This window comes from Prionailurus viverrinus, chromosome B1 (assembly GCF_022837055.1).
Source record: "Prionailurus viverrinus isolate Anna chromosome B1, UM_Priviv_1.0, whole genome shotgun sequence".
Taxonomy (NCBI): domain Eukaryota; kingdom Metazoa; phylum Chordata; class Mammalia; order Carnivora; family Felidae; genus Prionailurus; species Prionailurus viverrinus.
In genome coordinates, this window is record NC_062564.1 from 47,078,904 (window position 1) to 47,096,413 (window position 17,510).

At 44.1% G+C, this 17,510-nt stretch overlaps 1 protein-coding gene across 11 annotated transcripts in view; it reads right to left on the reverse strand.

The window, feature by feature from the left end:
* UNC5D (unc-5 netrin receptor D) overlaps nucleotides 1-17,104 on the reverse strand; it is a 554,486-nt gene extending 537,382 nt beyond the window's left edge. For 7 of the 11 annotated variants that reach the window (XM_047857031.1, XM_047857032.1, XM_047857030.1 and 4 more), the window contains exon 1: nucleotides 16,721-17,104. In XM_047857031.1, coding sequence (XP_047712987.1) covers nucleotides 16,721-16,823 — 103 coding nt within the window. In that variant the 5' untranslated portion in view covers nucleotides 16,824-17,104. Of the gene's footprint in view, nucleotides 1-8,910; nucleotides 9,028-16,720 lie in introns of those variants that run through there. The other 4 variants (XM_047857025.1, XM_047857026.1, XM_047857024.1 and 1 more) reach the window with 1 other exon arrangement.
* Between the last annotated feature and the right edge of the window lie 406 nt (nucleotides 17,105-17,510).

Sequence of the window (17,510 nt, forward strand, 5' to 3'; positions counted from 1 at the left end):
AATTATCTCTGACCTTGGGTGGGAAAAATCAGGAGCAAGAAACACTTATAAAAAAAGAACTAGAACATGGTATGATTGGTGCAGCACCAGAAGTGATGTCAAGGTATGGAAATACAGCATTCAACAAGAAGAATTTAATCTCTAGGAGGGGGGAAGATTCGAGGATAGTGGTCCGTAAAGGCAGATTTGTTCAACAAGGGGCAGGAACAATGGCACAGAGATGTAAGTCCACACAGCATGCTAGGGAAATACCCAGTGTCTGGATGTGAAGTGAATGTCATTGTTGGCAATGGACTCAACCATTCTAAGAATCTCGAACCTGCCACATACATCTCTTTACCTTGATCGCAGTATCTTCACATTAGTTCATACTTCTGGACAATGTCTAATAGGTTAGTTCTTTGCCTGTGGAATGGATAATGAAAGGTGTTCTGGAATAAGCTCTAGAAAAAAAGAGGGTCAGGGACCACCTGACCGTCTAAGATTTGTGTGGTCCACAAATCTTGGGGAGGCTAATACAAGGAGATTAACTGGATAATATCCTACAGCCCTTCATCTACAAACCCCAGTTTCATTCAATGGTTTATCAAATATCTATTCAGTGAAAGAACATATTCCGTCCAAAGGTATGAAAGATGATTACAACACCATGCCTGTTTTCAGAAGTTTCCACATAACAGGGAGCAAGAGAGAAATAAATATACCTAAAACAATACTCAAGGCAGCATTGGAGAAGTTTAAGCACAAAATGCACAAGACAAAGGAAGTTGTGGGGTAGTTTTGAGGCACAGAAAGGAGTCTACTTAAGTAGAAGGTACACGAAGAAACAGTAGGAATTAAAAACAAACAAACAAAAAACCCTACAAAGGTTTGCTGGAAGTGTTCTGAAGAACATTTTATGCCACACTAAAAAATGTCCATGTAGGTATGAAATGTTCATACAGGGGCACCTGGGAGGCTGAGTCAGTTGATTGTCTGACTTGAGCTCAGGTCATGATCTCAAGGTTCATGGGTTCAAGCCCCACATTGGGCTCACCGTTATAAGCCCTGATTCCACTCTGCATCCTCTGTCCCCCTCTCTCTCTGTCCCTCCTCTGCTCACACTCGCTCTTTCAAAAATAAATAGACATTTAAAAAAATGGAAATGTTCATACATTACAAAGGTGACATCACAGATCATTAGAGAAAGAAGAGGGACTTCTCAGTAAATGGTTCTGGGACAACTGGTTATTCACATGAAAGAAAGAAGTGAAACTTCTAACTCAAACTCTATGCAGAAAAATATGAAACGTATTCTAGGTGGATTAAAGGCCAAAATAGGAAAGATCAAACTATACAATTTAGAATATAGGAGAATGTATTCAATTGCATTTAGGAAGGATTTCCTAAGCACAACACCAAAGAGCTAAGCATAAAATGATAACACTCAAATTGAAACTTAAGTTCATGAGAAAATAAGGTAAAATATCCAAGTCATCAAGAAATACCGTAAAGTAAAACAATAAATAAAAATAAAACACTAGGAGAAATATCAAGCACACCTAACACATTAAGGCTTCTATAAAATATTTTTTGACACATATATACTTAAAGCTACTATAATTCAATAAGATAATAAAAAATGAACAAAATACTTGAGTGTTTCACAGAAGAAATACAATTGGCAACGAGGTATATGAAAAAAATGTTTTAACTTCATTAGTAATCAGAAATATGGAAATTAAGTCCATGCAGAGATCATCACGTTCAAACCACGAAAAAGCAGCAGAAACCTCCAGGCCCAGAAATACCAAATGTCGCCCAACGTGAAATGACAAGAGCTTATAAATTGCTGAAAATGATTTGGCGCCATCTGGAATATTCAACAAGCTGGTGTTCGAGGTCTCAGAACTGTCTTAGGTATGTAAGAAACACTTGAAAATGGGTACCATTAGACACGCGTAACAACGCTCCTAGTTAGCACTTTTCGGAACAGAAAAAAATCTGAACGAACCCAAATTTCACCGACAGCAATGTAATTATGGTTGAGTCACACCACTGAATATTGTATCTGAGGGAAGTGAATCAACAACGGCACATGTAATAACAGAGATAAAACACAATCTTGGTCGTGACAAGCAACAACTGCTGAGAAATACGTAGACTCTAATTTAAATACATCTCCAAAGGAAGTAAAAGTAAACTGTGTAGAAGTACATACATATTTGTTTAAACTGTTTGTTAAAAACAAGGAAATGACGAGCGCAGAATGTGAGCATGATTACTTCTAAAGGAGAACTGCAGCGGTGCACTACGGGAGAAACGCACCAGAGTCAAGCGTGGAGAATGCTCCACTTCTTACGTGCGGTGGTTAAGCGCACAAATACCCATTTTAGTTTCATGTTTAAAAAACTACTTATTCATCCGCAACAATAACATCACAAAATGTCTTACAGTTTGGATTTGATTTCACAAATAGGAAACCGCTGGCAATTGTGAACAGGGCAGTAGTGTTAGAAACCCTTGTGGGGCACCTGGGTGGCTCGGTGGGTCAAGTATCTGACTTTGGCTCAGGTCATGATCTCAGGGTTCCTGAGTTCGAACCCTGCATCGGTCTTGCTGCTGTCAGCACTGAGCCCACTTCAGATGGATCATCTGTCCCTCCTCTCTCTGCCCCTCTCTCTCTCTCTCTCTCTCAAAAATAAACATTTAAAAAAAAGAAACTCCTGGGGTGCCTGGGTGGCTCAGTAGGTTAAGCTTCTGACTTCAGCTCAGGTCATGATCTCAAGGTTCGTGGGTTTGAGTGCCACGTCAGCCTCTGTGCTGACAGCTCAGAGCCTGGAGCCTGCTTAGGATTCCATGACTCCCTCCCTCTCTGCCCCGTCCCGGCTCAGTCTCTTTCCTCAAACATAGGTGAACACTGAAGAAAATTAAATAAGGAAGGAAGAAAGGAAAGAGAAAGAAAGAGAGAAAGATAGAAAGAAAAACTCTTGCCATGGCTGCGGCAACGATGTCCCCACCTACCCCTCTTGGTCAGCAACACTGCTGGTGCCCAGGACCCTGCCCGACACTATAGGAGGCTCTACACTGCCTCTATCCTTCAGACATGAAGATCAGGATGACATTAATCCACGCGGAAAGATGAATACTTATCATTTACATCCCGGGCCTAGAAGCTGGATGATGTGTTAAGAGGATAGGAATCTACATCTGTGGGTCCTGGGCTTGTGTCCAGAAGGGAAACATGGTACAACCTCCAAACCTGGGTTCTTAGATGTCTCCTCCCCTTATACATAACCACTCTCAACGATTCTCATTCCTTTTAGTAATACCTCAGCTGTTCCCAAGCAGGAGACATCTAGCCCCCAAAGGCTGAAATGTTTTGTGCCATCATCCAATTTCACTCATCCAAGTCACCTGGGACACCATGTGGAAGGAGGAGGCCTAACACGGAAGCGGAGGCAAATTAGGATCAGTCATCTTCGATCCCTTACTTTTGCAAGGACAGTGATTTTCAAATTACCTCGCTAAATTTCAAAACACGATCAGAATCTACATTTATACACAATCGGTGCACCCATTAAATCAACGGCTCTCAATCTTATGTTCTCAAGCTGAGAATCTCCTGGGGAACTTAAAGAAATACCAGTGGGTCATCCCCCAGGGGATTCCGACGTGATTGCTCCGAGTTAGAGGCCCTGCCAACAGCTGAGAACATCAGAATAACACTGTTGATCCTCGTCATTTAAATCACACACGTGGATTCCTACACACCCAGGTCACGCTACACATTTGGTGCTCATCTTTCAATCTACTGTGTTTCAATAAAACCACTTAAACATACTTTAAACTGTTAAACATCACTTTTCAGCTCAAAAAAAAGTTAATGGCCACACACATTCTAAGTACCTGCATATGATGGTCTCCCCCATCCTGGCCGACAATGCTAGAGATGTCTGACTTTCTGCCGAGTTTGGGCGGGTGGGGAATGGCACCAGGTGATGACCAGCCATTTGCACATCCAAAACCCGACCACCATTTCCAGGAGCAAGATCCTTCACTGATTATTACTAAAAATAATCAAACCCCGAATGCTCTGACACCTAATCTCCAAGAATCAGAAGTCTTCAACACCCTACGTGTTTAACACTTTTCCAGCGAGCTGGCTTTGCCATGAATCATCATCAAGATCCAGTTACCGGAGTTTCCAAGCTCCAGCTTAACCACAGGGTTTGCTTTTCCAAGTTCTCGTGGCCTTCAGAGGGGCAGAATTCACTTTAAAATAAGAAACAATAGGGGCTGCATGAGAAGAAGCAACTGAAGCTTTTAAAATTACATCCAGTCACTGCCTCTGAATGTAGATTTATAGCCTTTTGAGGGTATCACCAGCATACTGTTGCCAGCACCGAAAGCCTTGTAAGAAGCAGCACCAGTTAAACGCTTATGCACATTTGAAATCTGCTCCAGCTCGTGTTCTCAGTGTGTCCACCAACATGAGCAACTGAATAACACCACCTTCTAACAGGCCCAGCTGACCATTCAAATTGGAAAGGGTTCCCTTCTCACCAGACCTGAATACACAGATTTAAACAGGGAAAAATGCAAGTTGGAAGTAATTTACTTGCCCAGCTAAGTAGGTTATGTGGCAAATACCATTCTAAAACCATATCCTTTGGGTAAAGTATAATGCACGGCACTAACATCACACAGTGTTAGTGGAAATAAAGTTAATATACTCTTTCCTATGTACAGACTTTTTAAATAATTGCACTTAAAAAGTATTTAGGATGTACTGGTGTTTGTAGTAGAGTCTTAATGCTAGTTTAGTATGTGTTCATACTGCACACATTTAGTACAAGGATGCAGAAGTAATTGGGACAAAAGCTTAAGACTCACTCCAGAGGGGCGCCTGGGTGGCTCAGTCGGTTAAGCATCCAACTTCGGCTCAGGTCATGATCTCGCGGTTTGTGAGTTCTAGCTCCGCATCAGTGCTGACAGCTTGGAGCCTGAACCCTGCTTCAGATTCTGTGTCTCCTCTCTCTCCCCCTCCCCTGCTCATGCTCTGTCTCTCTCAAAAATAAATAAATGTTAAAAGAAAAAAAATTTTAAAAAAACACTCCAGATTTCATCCCAACACAAATCTATAATGTAGACCCATTTTACAAAATTAATTAGCTCTGCTACACTGAACTAGCTTGAGTGCCTCAAATCAAAACCCCAACATTCAATGATTAAGAACTGAGCCAAGAAATCTCTATTATTTCAAATGTATTTAGAAAAATGTAAACATTTTAAATAAAATGAAAACATCCTTTAACAGAGAAAAACAACGATCAATAGTCTTTAGTCTTCTGGTATCATTTCTTTTGAATTCCTTTGTGCCTCAATTGATTACGTTTGTTATTAGAAGCCTGGAAAGGAAAAGAGGGAAGAGTGACATTGAGAGACAGAAGATCTGGATTCATGGGCAGGCACCGACAGAAATGACCTACAGAAGCCAAAAAAGCTACGTTGCCTCTCTAGACTTTGGTTGTTCATGTTAAGATGTGGGTCTTACCCTAAAAATATTAGGATTCTCTTCAGCAACATAATTGTACAATTTTCCTCTACAAATGGGAAACAAATACATAGAAACTCAGTGATCAAATCAGTGTTTATCAAATGTTAAACGGAAGGCCACATAGATGCTCTCTATCTTCTGCTTTTAGACAATGCCCTCCACAAAGCTAGAAGCTTTAGAAGCACAGCACGAAGAAAAGTATCGAAAACGAGGATTGACCAGCTCCCAGATCTGTTAAATCTCTTTACAAAATGCACCAAAGTCACGGAGGCAAATTTGAAAGCAGAGTGTTCTATACAGTGAGTTTTATCACAAGTGTGTTATTAACACAGTGTTCAGAGACTCCAAATATAGAGACAGAAAATTTCATAAGTCTGGTTTCTATTAGAAAGGGAAAGTAAGCATCCATGGGCCCCCACACCCAAGTGAGCAAACATGAGCTATGGCGGAGAAGGGGCGTCCTATTCATACTGAGAATGAAAGGTACTGAAAACAAAGCAGAGCATCACAGAATGTGAGAGCATGCAGGAGCTTTAAAGACAATTTAGGCATTTCTTCTCACATTAGGAATAAAAACAACCAGGGGCACCGGGGTGGCTCAGTTAAGTGTCCGTCCTACTCTTGATCTTGGCTCAGGTCATGATCTCATGGTTTGAGTTCGAGTCCCCCACAGGGCTCTGCACTGACAGCACAGAGCTGCTTGGGATTTCTCTCTCCCTCTCTGACTTGCGTGCTTTTTCTCTCTCAAAAAAGAAAAGAAAAAAAGAATTTAGTCCTTTCTTCTCACTTTATGAATAAAAAGAACCAGGAGCACCTGGACGGCTCAGTTGGTTAAGCATGAGACTCTTGAAAAGGCTCAGGTTATGATCTGTTGGTGAGATGTAGCCCCCAACCTCCTGGGTCAGGCTCCACATTGTAGGCATACATATTCTTTCTTTCTCTTCCTTCCTTCTTTCCTTCCTTCCTTCTTTCCTTCCTTCTTTCCTTCCTTCCTTCTTTCCTTCCTTCCTTCTTTCCTTCCTTCCTTCTTTCCTTCCTTCCTTCTTTCCTTCCTTCCTTCTTTCCTTCCTTCCTTCTTTCCTTCCTTCTTCCTTCCTTCTTTCCTTCCTTCTTTCCTTCCTTCCTCCCTTCCTTCCTCCCTTCCTTCCTCCCTTCTTTCCTTCCTTCCTCCCTTCCTTCCTCCCTTCCTCCCTTCTTTCCTTTCTTTCTCTCTCTCTCTCTCTCCCCCCCCCCCGCCTCATATCTTCTCTTTCTCAAAAATACAAAAAAAAGACAAAATAATAGATAAGACAGATAAAAAGTACCAGAGAACAAAGTGATAGGTTGAAGGACACCTGGTCTCGAACTCCCCAGGCTCACCACACTGCTTAAATGAGAAGGGAATTTCTGAGAAGGGAGTGACTTTGAGGAAGAAACAAAGATTTGGGGATTAAATGAGAGATACCATGGAGAAAGAGAGAAATGGGAATATGTGAATTAAGAAGCTGACTTTCAAGTCAAAATTGTATCCACATCTCAAGTGTGTTATTAATGCCTTTTAAATTAATAGTGTAGAACTTTAATGATCTAAGTTTGCTATAATGATGATATATGACATTCTACTAATATATAATACATACACAGATACCCATGCATTAAAGCACTTATCACCTTGACAACTGTTAATAATGGGCTCTACAGGTGATGGTCTTTTCTGCTGCAGGATGTGATACGATACAGCGGTCTTTCCACACTGCCATTGCAAAGGCTGAAATGCATCTCAAGCTGTCTGCTAAATTTGAGAAAATATCAAATGGGTTGTGTGAGATTTCTTTCTTTTTGCCCCAATGTAAAAAAAAAAAAATTAATGACAAATTTTTTTCAGCTTTACATCCTTAAAGCAAACCCCAGAAACACTTACATCCCACCCTACATACCTCACCTGGACAAAACCTGTGAATCTCCTGATTGTTTTTGGTTTTGTCTTAAGGAAAACAACTTTGGAAATCTGATGCAGGCTACTGGCAATCAGTGTAGCTTCTGGCCCCAAGACTGAAGGGGATACAAGGGCTGTCGATTTAGATGCAGTCAACTCCTCCCAGCCCCTTTCAAAAGGCTTATCACACACTTACAATTTGCCTGGCAAAGAATCTTATTTGATGGTCTGTATTTTTTCCCAATCTTTTTAAGATAGATTGGATAATTTTGTTTTAATGTTTCTTTTAGAAAGAGACAGTGAGGGTGAGTGCAAGTGGGGCAGGGGCAGAGAGACACAGAACCTGAAGCAGGCTCTGTGCCATCAACACAAAGCCCAACGCAGGGCTCGATCTCACGAACCCCGAGATCATGACCTGAGCTGAAGTCAGACTCTGACTCAGCCACCCAGGCACCCCAGATAGGTTGGATAATTCTCAAAGACATAATGAAAACTGTTATTGGAAGTCCGTTTGCACTGAGCCACGGCAATACTTCCAAACACAAATTTAAAGACTTTAATCTTGTTTCACAAGTGTACACATAAAGAAAAAAGTAAAGCACAGGCACTCAAAATTAATAATGAAGACAAGGCAGAGGGGTGCCTGGGTGGCTCAGTCAGTTAAGCGACTGACTCTTGATCTCGCAGTTGGTGAAATTGAGCCCCATGCTGGGCTGTGCACTGACAGCACAGAGCCCGCTTCTGATTCTCTCCCTCTCTCTCTCTCAAAATAAAAAAATAAACTTAAAAAAAATAATAAAGACAAGGTATTTAGAAAGCCATGCAGACTGAGGAGCTAGTATTCTATTTCTAAAAACTGTCTGGTTTGTAATGGCATCTTTAAAAATAAAACCGGAGAACTAATTTGTGATTTTACTTACTTTAATGAACACTTTAATCCCTTTGATTAAGAAAATATTATTGCTTAGCAAGTTCCTCCGAATGTTTGACATACAGCTTATTCCATACCGCAGCCTGCCATGAGAGATCTAGTCACAGTTTTACTTCCCTCCAATCACTTCTGACACATTTCCCACGTAGGGGCATCTCTGCTTATAACCATGAGAACATAATACCAACAGACCAAGAAGGCAACACAGGTATCACCCAAAATTTTTATTCAGTTACTCTCCTCCATCACACATGCTCACGCATCCAGAGCCTGGTCTCAAATATAATGTGAGCAAAATGCTTTATCATTCAGCTCAGGTCTAATGACTCTATCAGGCCGGAAAACAGAAGTACATGGTAAATAAGTCCAAAACCCAGAAGCCATTTGGAGACTCACCTGTGAGTCCTGGTACTACTTATTGCTGCCTGTGTCGCCTTGGTTGAAAAATCTCTACATCTAATTTTATCATGTGTTCGATATCAAGGTGGAGGTGAAAATACAAAGCAATCATACTTGTGAACATACCTTAAAAGTATCAAGTTCCATGCAAATGAATTATTACTCATAACAGCCATCCATGATAGTGTCCTTCTTCTACTTAACCCTCTTTCTAGAATAGGCTATCTAGTAATATAGGCTTTGGGGTGCTTGGTGGGTCCATCGGTTAAGTGTCCAACTTTGGCTCAAGTCATGACCTCACAATGTGTGAGTTTGAGCGCTGCATTAGGCTCTGTGCTGACAGCTCAGAGACTGGGGCCTGCTTTGGACTTTGTGCCTACCTCTCTGTCCCTCCCCTAGGACATTCTCTCCCTCGCTCTCAAAAATAAATAAAACATTAAAACATTAAAAAAAAAAAAAGGAATGTAGGCTTTACAATCTATTAAGGAAAAAAATATAGGGGTGCCTGGGTGGCTCAGTTGGTTAAACATCTGACTCTTGATTTCGGCTCAAGTCATGATCTCAGGGCTGGTAGATTCGAGCCCCACACTGGGCTGCAAGCTGAGAGCACAGAGCCTGCTTGGGATTCTCTCTCCCCTTCTCTCTGCCCCTCCCCTGCTTGCTCACGCTCTCAAAATAAAAAAATAAACTTAAAAAAATACATACATAACTATCTTATAATTATTTAATTCTTCCTCTGGTAATTAAATTTCCCTGAGTATTTTATCACAGGATCAAATAAGTTTCAGAAAGTTTACTCTCAGTAGTATTTTTACCTTACATAATAAGGCTGGAGTAAAAAATACTAGTTGGCGGGAGCCTGGGTGGCTCAGTCAGTTAAGCATCCAACTCTTGGTTTTGGCTCAGGTCATGATCCCACAGTTCATGAGTTCGAGCCCCTCATCAGCCTCTGTGGTGATAGCATGGAGACTGCTTGAGATTCTCTCTCCCTCCTTCTCTCTGACCCTTCCCCACTTGTGTTTGTGCGCTCTTTCAAAATAAACAAACTCAAAAAAAAAAATACTAGTTGGCATATGCTATTGGACAAGAACTATCAGGTGCTGGGTAAGAGTTAATAGTAAGCACAATGGATCCTATCAGGTGCAGAGAACTATCTTGCAGCAGATACAACAGACCCCAGCACCAGCTCATACACCATGTTGTGACAACCACAATCCATCAGCTTGGGGAGCCTCAGTACCCTGTATGAACAGCACTGTTTTTCTGAACCAACTGATTTTCTCTACCTCTTACTTAATGATAGCCCCGTCCTCTCATTATCCTGAACTCCGCACCATTTGAAGTGCAGGTGCAGTCGACACATACAATAAAAGGAAGAAGTGATCAAGATGAGTAGAAAAGCTTCCTAGTTAAAAATCTGACTTTGGGCAAACTGTTCAACTTCCTAGGGACTCAGTTTCATCTTTATTACCTGCAATTAATTAGATGCAAACATAAGTCCTCAATCACTTCACAATAGAAAGACTTTTCAAATACTGTTTACAGATGCTAGAAACAAGACATTATCTCATCTCAGAGCAGCGCTCCTGAATGTGTTAGTTTTACGACTGGCTGTATGTTTGCCTGAGTTTAAACTGACATTTGTGTTTACCTATTCTTCTATTGGCATTTTAAAAATAGCCTCGCACTGAATTTCGCTTCATACAGACTTGCAAGTGAAAAACAATACTGCAAATAAAAAACCCGAATTACACTCATCTATGGCCCTGCTACTCAAAGTGTGGCCCATGGATAGGGTCATCCAGAAGCCCATCAGAAATGCAGAATCCCAGGCCCCTCCCCAGGTTTACTAGATCAGAAGGTGCAGTTTAACAAGATCTGCAGTGACTGAAATGTGCACTAACATCTGAAGAGCACTGACTTGTGAGTTTCAAAGACATTACCAGCATAGCTCCCATAACCTATGAGCGTTTCAGTTTCCCCTCCTCTCCTGGATTTTATTAAATTAAATTCAAATAAAGATGGTAACTCCTGAATAAGTGCTGTTGCTAGCAGAAGCCACCAATCACTTTCACACCACTCCCAGCAACACGCGCACAAATATATTCACAGGCAGATCTCTCATCCAATATTTAGAAAATAAATTTGCTTTTATAGTAAGTTATCAAAATCTGTGAATGATATTACACAAAACATAGCTGTGCCAGTGTTAGTTGAGCCTCTGAAGAATTCGGGATGATTTCTTCCTATGCCTGCCCACCAATCACCTACCTTCTGGAATTTCTGCAACATCATTTTCCCTTGGACTTACCTGATGGAGAAATTACAAACATTTGATTTTAGATGACAACAAAACACCTGCCAAATTCATTCTCCACATGGCTGCAGTGACGTTTTCCCCCATGATTCCTCTTAACCTTACAAGACCAGGTTGGGTCGGTGGAATACACCTGCCAAGGTCTCTCTTTCTGGAAAGGAAGGCTCTTTTGCACTTTGTGAACCAGAAATTTGGGGACAGACAGTGAACATCTGCATTAAGTGAAGCTGTCATTGACCTCACTCGAAAGGCAGCTTTTGGCTTTCCGATTTCCTTATTTATGAAGGAAGGAACTGCTCACAGGGGAAGAATTCAGGCCTCACCTTACTCTGGTCTTTCGGAAACAGTATCAGGAAGTGTTTTTCAGTCCCGCAGTAGTCTGATGTAGCTGAGAAGCATAATACGGGAGTATTGTTTCTCCTCTAGCCCCAGAAACGCAACCCAGTACTTCTGCCCCTAATTTCTGGGTCAGCGAAGTCGGTGGGGAGGGGCAGGTGCTGAGCACAAAATCCGTGATACACCCTGTACTGCACACACACCCACTTTCGGGAGAAATACTCCAGAAGCACAACGGAGTTCACAGTGGATTTCTAATACAGTCCAAAGTGGATCCATTAACATCCACCTAATTCTGAAAATTATCTACGCACAGCATGTGTATGCGCACAATGAGACCATACGAGGCAATGTGGCCCAAACAATTAGAAGTTCTTTTCAAAGTGGAAATGCAAAATAGAACGAATATCTATTTTCTATAAATGAATCTAGCCATCTGCCTTGAAAGAGCAGCAGCAGGAGTACCCAAAACAGCAGAAACAGCAGCCTCTGGTGTTAACAATCTACTCTCCAATCTCATGCTCCACATTTCCCCGGCAAACAAGGCTAAAAATACAAGACATGCAACAAATAGTCTCTTGGGATCTGCCATTCCATGGATGGCGTATTCAATCAGAGTAATATTTTCTGTTGAAATTCAAAATTGAAAAAAAAAAAAAAGCAAGCTATCATATTAGAAACGGGCGTTCAGAATTTTAAGTGTGAATCCAATCCCAAAGTATATTAAGCTGAATGGTGAGAGGGTGGTTGTTTTCATACAACATAAATCTGAGATTTATCTGAATATATTTATAGATTTATTGAAGCTACTCTAAATGCCTCTACCACTCTCACAGTTACAGAGAAATCATTTTAGCGCTTTTGTCACCAAAATGTAAGGGTCACTTTATTTTTGGCATAGTTTAGAAAACAGTCCTTGTTTAAGGCTCTGGAGGAGGACAGTGCAGGTTTGAATCCAGGCCCCTCCATATACTACCTCTATGGCCTTGAACAAGTTATTTAACCCTTGTTTGACCTTGTTTCCCTATGTTAAAAACGAGAATATTACTTACCTCACGGTGTTATTTTAAGGACTAAATGAGTTAGCATACGTGAAGCATTTAGAATAATCAATGGCACACGCTAAATACAATAATCACTATTATTATTTCTCACTCAAGGCTACAAAAATGCCTTCTCTTAAGGAACAGGTATGATATAAGGAGCGGTAGCAACACAATGGTAGTTTTCATGCCAACAGCGGCCACTTAGCAAATGAGGGGGTGAGCTGGTCAGTGTCTTCACCTAGAATTTGCGGCTGTCACTACAGGAAAGTTCCCGCTAGGTATTCAGGCAAGTCAGTAGTTCACGAAGGCATCAGAATGAGAAGACAATGCCATGGCTGGTCAAGTGGCACTTCCCTGAGTATGAGACAATCAAGATTAAGGGCCAAAGTGCAATCAAGAAGCATCCCCATCAGGGCTTTCTGCAAACGTGTGTGCCTGTCCATTAAGAGGATGCCTCTACTCCCACTATGACCTTCCTTAAGGGGATGTTACAGAAAAATCTTTCTTTGGATGGACACCTGTCTTTGGGATTCGATTTTAATGCATATGGTCTGAGTCTCTAGCCTTCATATTAAAAAAAGAACAAAAGGCACAAGGGAGTGGTATCAAATACTATCTCCTCTACAACAAATTCCTTGAGAAATCTTTAGAGTTGGCGGTATTTTAAATTAGGTTCTATATATGGTAGAAGGAAGACAATAAAGTCATTGAGGCGATACAGACAGAAAAGGGCTTCCCTACCTAGTAAGACAGCAAGGTCTGGAATGTAGTCCTACAGTTCAGAGACCTCACGGAGGATTCCTGGCCCCCTGATTTCTCCCACCCTAAGGGGCTCCGCTTACAAAAGCGCACACAGGTCACTCAAAGAGTGAGGAAGGATTTTTCATAGTAAGACAATGAAAAAGGACAACAAGCGCTTTTCTTAAGGGCCAGATCAGAACAACTAACCTCTTGTTAAGGGCTGAGATACTTAAGACACTCCTTGAACACACTTTGTTGGGTAGGAAAAGAAGGTGCCATTGGACTGCTCAAGCTGCGAGCACAACCCAAGAGTTAGAATAAGACAAAGCTGGCAGGAAATTGGGAGAAAACACTCTTTCCTGATAGCACTATGGAGGGACAATTTTTTGAGGAAAAGGAACAGAATGAAAAAGGTGGGGGGGGGGTGCATATAATGGTCACTAGGGAGGAAATGACGATAGATTTTAAGATGTATGAACCAGATAGACAAATGGATTTTAAGTATGTGTAAACCATCTGACCCTATTATGCCTAGATAATAAACATGTACCACTCATGCCCTTAATGCATTTCTATCGCTATTATTAGGAAGATTTCATTGTCCAGGAAATTTTTTAAAGCAAGGAACTGTAAGTTTAGCCTATCTAAGATCATCTCCTCCCTGCCTTTAGATAAGGGTATCTTAGGTACAGTATCTAATACAGGAATCGCAACCAGATCTGGAGCGCCACTCCAGTTTTTCAAAGAACAAAACAAATCAACATGACAACATGATGTGGATTCAATTTGCACTTGGCAGGTCATGAATAACTTTTAAACAACCTTCTTTTAAGTTGGAAAGTGTTAAAATATACAGTAATCATGGCACCAAAGTGCCTTCCTCACAGTATGCCAGAAGTCAGGAACATAAATCTGAAGAAGTCAGTCCTGTTTGCAAAGGAAGGAACCAGACCACTGCTCCTTGGGCCACTCACTACTAGTTTCTACAGGCAGTGTCCTGCCCCAAGTATCTTCCTCTTTGAGTACATTCACTTAAAGCCAATCACCTGAAACCACCTCCCCTCTGATTTTTAGTGGGTTTTACATTAGGTATGGAGAGGAAAAGGGGAAAAAAAAAAGTTGGTGCAATCATCTTAGAAACAAAGGATAAATAACTAAAGAAAATGCTACTGAATTGTTAAATATTCCTAAATCATCAAAGGAAATGCATAATTCTATATAGCCTGTTGTTTAGGGAAGGGAGAACACCTTGGTTCAAATCAACATGGAAAGGCTTGCAGGAAAAAAAAAAAAACTATTTCTTCGGATAAAGAACCACCACCTAGGGCCAACCGTATGGAGGCTGGTCAGACTACTCAGCAAACATGCCACGAGAGCGCACCTCTTCTTGCTTTTAATGAAGGGGCACCTGCCCCAGCAGGCAGAACTTAGGTAACATTGAAACCCACCCTTTGTTCTGAAAACTACAATTGAGCCCACCTGTCCAAAGCCAGGTGCATGTAGCTTCACAGATTCCAGAGCCCGGCTTACTACTCATTTCTTACAGAATCTCTGACAGATGCTAAGGGTAATGGGCTTCACACCCCAAAACGTAACATACTACAAGGGAAATATTAGTCAGATTTACTGCTCCGCGCCATGTGTCTTGAACATTACTATGATCCGTGCAAGACATTTTGTTGTAAATAAGCCTGCAGAGTGTACAGTATGTTTTCTAGGAGACCTTTAAGGAACAGCTTGCAGACAAGAGGTGCTAGCCTTAGTTTTACAGCCAGCAAAACTCCATCCAAGAGGCTTCTGGCATATCCCCACCTCTTGTTTGGAGCTGGCTTCAAGACAACTCCACCAACCAAATTCCAAGGGGTCAGGACAGGGAGCCAGTCACTCTTGGGTATTCCACACCAAATAGCAGGTGGGAATTCAGACATTTAGATAACTGAGAACAAGCCGGCTTTTCTCCATAACAGTATATTAAAAACAACTGAGCTGACTTTGCAAGGAGGCATTCTCCATAGTAAATTAGATGGCTGAAGCCTGTGCTTCTTCCAGCAAGGGAAAGAACTATACTTCACCATAACCCGGTGTGTGCAATCACCGAGGCTCATTTTTAAACCTTTGCTGCTTTTTAAAGGGCCTGCTTCACCAAAGGAAGAAAAAAAAAAAGCAAAAAAAAAAAAAGTTTTCAGGAAATGAAAAGCAAATAGTCACTGAACAGGATCATAAAGCAGAAAGCCTCTATCCACCTCTTTTCCTTTTTCTAATTCTTCATTCTAGGCACCCAGACCGTTTTTAACACACCGTTAGCTTTCATAAAAATTAGATTACAGAGGTTCTTGCGTGATCGTCCTGAACCCCTTCCACACTCCCGGCTACGCATTAGGTTCAGGATAGCCAGAGAGCAGAACGTGAGGTGGTCAGTTCAGTCCCCGCTTCCAGCTGGAGGAGCGTTAAGTAAATCATTCAACGCAATTACATATTCTAAACCTAATGGATGGCACACGGGGAAGGAGAAAGCTAAAGATGGGCGGGAAGGAGAAGCTTCGGGATTATTTCCAAGATAAAGCCACAATACTCAAGCTACGTCTGAAACTGTCTCTGATCATCTTCAAAACAAGTCGGCGGGATTTATCTTTAACTTGATGCTCCCGGTTCTCGCTCACGGTGCAGGTGAAATCAGTTGCAAATTTTCACTCTATTGGAGTCCGGAGGATCCAGGAAAATGGGGTTTACGTTTCAAAGTCAGCAAGGAGCGGCGTTTCCCCGCGGCTCGGTGGAGCCCCGCGCTCGCTAGCTCCCTAGCTGGAGTGGGCACCTGGTAGCAAGAGGAGGCGCCGGGTGAGCCGGCCTCGGGCCAAATGCTTATCCTGGCTCCGCACCGCAGGCTCAGCTAACGCGGGTGGTGCACAAGGCTCTCCCGGGCTCCCGCACGCACGCGGCCTCCTCGAAAGAAAACCCAGTGCTAAGTCCTCTAGCGAGTGTCGCCCCAGGAGTGTCATGCTCAGCGGACTTTAGCTTGGGTGTTGCTCCCCAAAAGGAAAAGGCGCCCTCTCCATTCAAGCCCACCCTACGGAGGGAGATCTCTATCACCCCGCCCCTCTCGCAGGAACTCTCGGACACAGCTCTGCGCGCCCACCCATGATCTCTCTCGCCTTGGAGACAAGTGGAGAGGGCAGGGGAGAGAGATTGGAGCGAAGAGGTGGGTACTCGGGTCTGCAGCAATTGCGGAGGGATCGGAAAAATGGAGCAGGCGATGCGCGTCAAGGGTAGGGGCCCCGGTCACAGCAACCTGTAGGATTGCGGCTGATCGCAAACTTGGGGTGGGAGGCAGGGTCCCCTCGGAGGTCCTCCGCCCGATTCCCACCCTGTCGGGTCCGCGCGCGGAAAGGCGCGGGGCGCAACTTGCGAAGCCAACGCCGCGGGCGCGGGTCCCGCTCAGTCTCGCCGGCGCCCCCTCGCCTCGCTCCCGGCCCCGCCGCCCGCTCTGCCCCGCGCTTACCTCGGGCAGCCGCAGCCCCCGCCGCCCAGAAGCAGAGCCCCAGCCACGGGAGCCACCGGCGCGCCCCTCCAGCGCCTCCTCCTGCGGCTGCCGCTCTCCCCATGCTCCTCGCCCCGCTCGGAGTCCGGCTCCTCTTCCACGCCCCGGGCGCCCAGGAGAGGCACGGCGAGCCGGGGGCCGAGACGAGCGGGTCCCGGAGGTCTTCAGCGAGTGACTGATCCACGGCGGCTCCCTACAACCTCGGGGCAGCGCGCTCCGAGCCGCCGCTGGCCGGGCACCGGGAGCCTGCACGCGCCCCCATAGCTTCCCGCGGCGGGGCGACCGCTGCCGCCGCGGCTGCCACCGGAGTCGCGCGTCGTTCCCGCAGCGCCGCTCGCCGCGCTCCCGCCGCTGCCGGGTTCGGGACTACGGGGCGGAGGAGCGAGTCCGCATCGCTAATGAGATGCCCGCGGCCGCCCCTTCTCCTCCCCTCCGAGCTGCAGCCAATGAGCCGGGCCGGGGCGGGGCGGCGGCGGGCCGCGCGGGGCGGGAGTCCGGGGGGCGCAGGTGAGCCCCGCCGCGGCCGCCGCACGCGCTCCCGGGTATCTCCGCTCTCGGCAAATAGCCCCCGCTCGCGGATCGGGGCGGCCGGGCCTGGGGCCCGTTCGGGGACGCGAGCGCACGCCTACGGGCGCGAGCGAGCAGCGCCTGCGGGCCTCTCCGAGGCGAACCGGGCGCGGAAAGATGCGGGCGACTCCGGGTCGGCTGCTTCCCGGAAACCTCTGTTTCGTTCAACTTTGAGCCCTTTCTC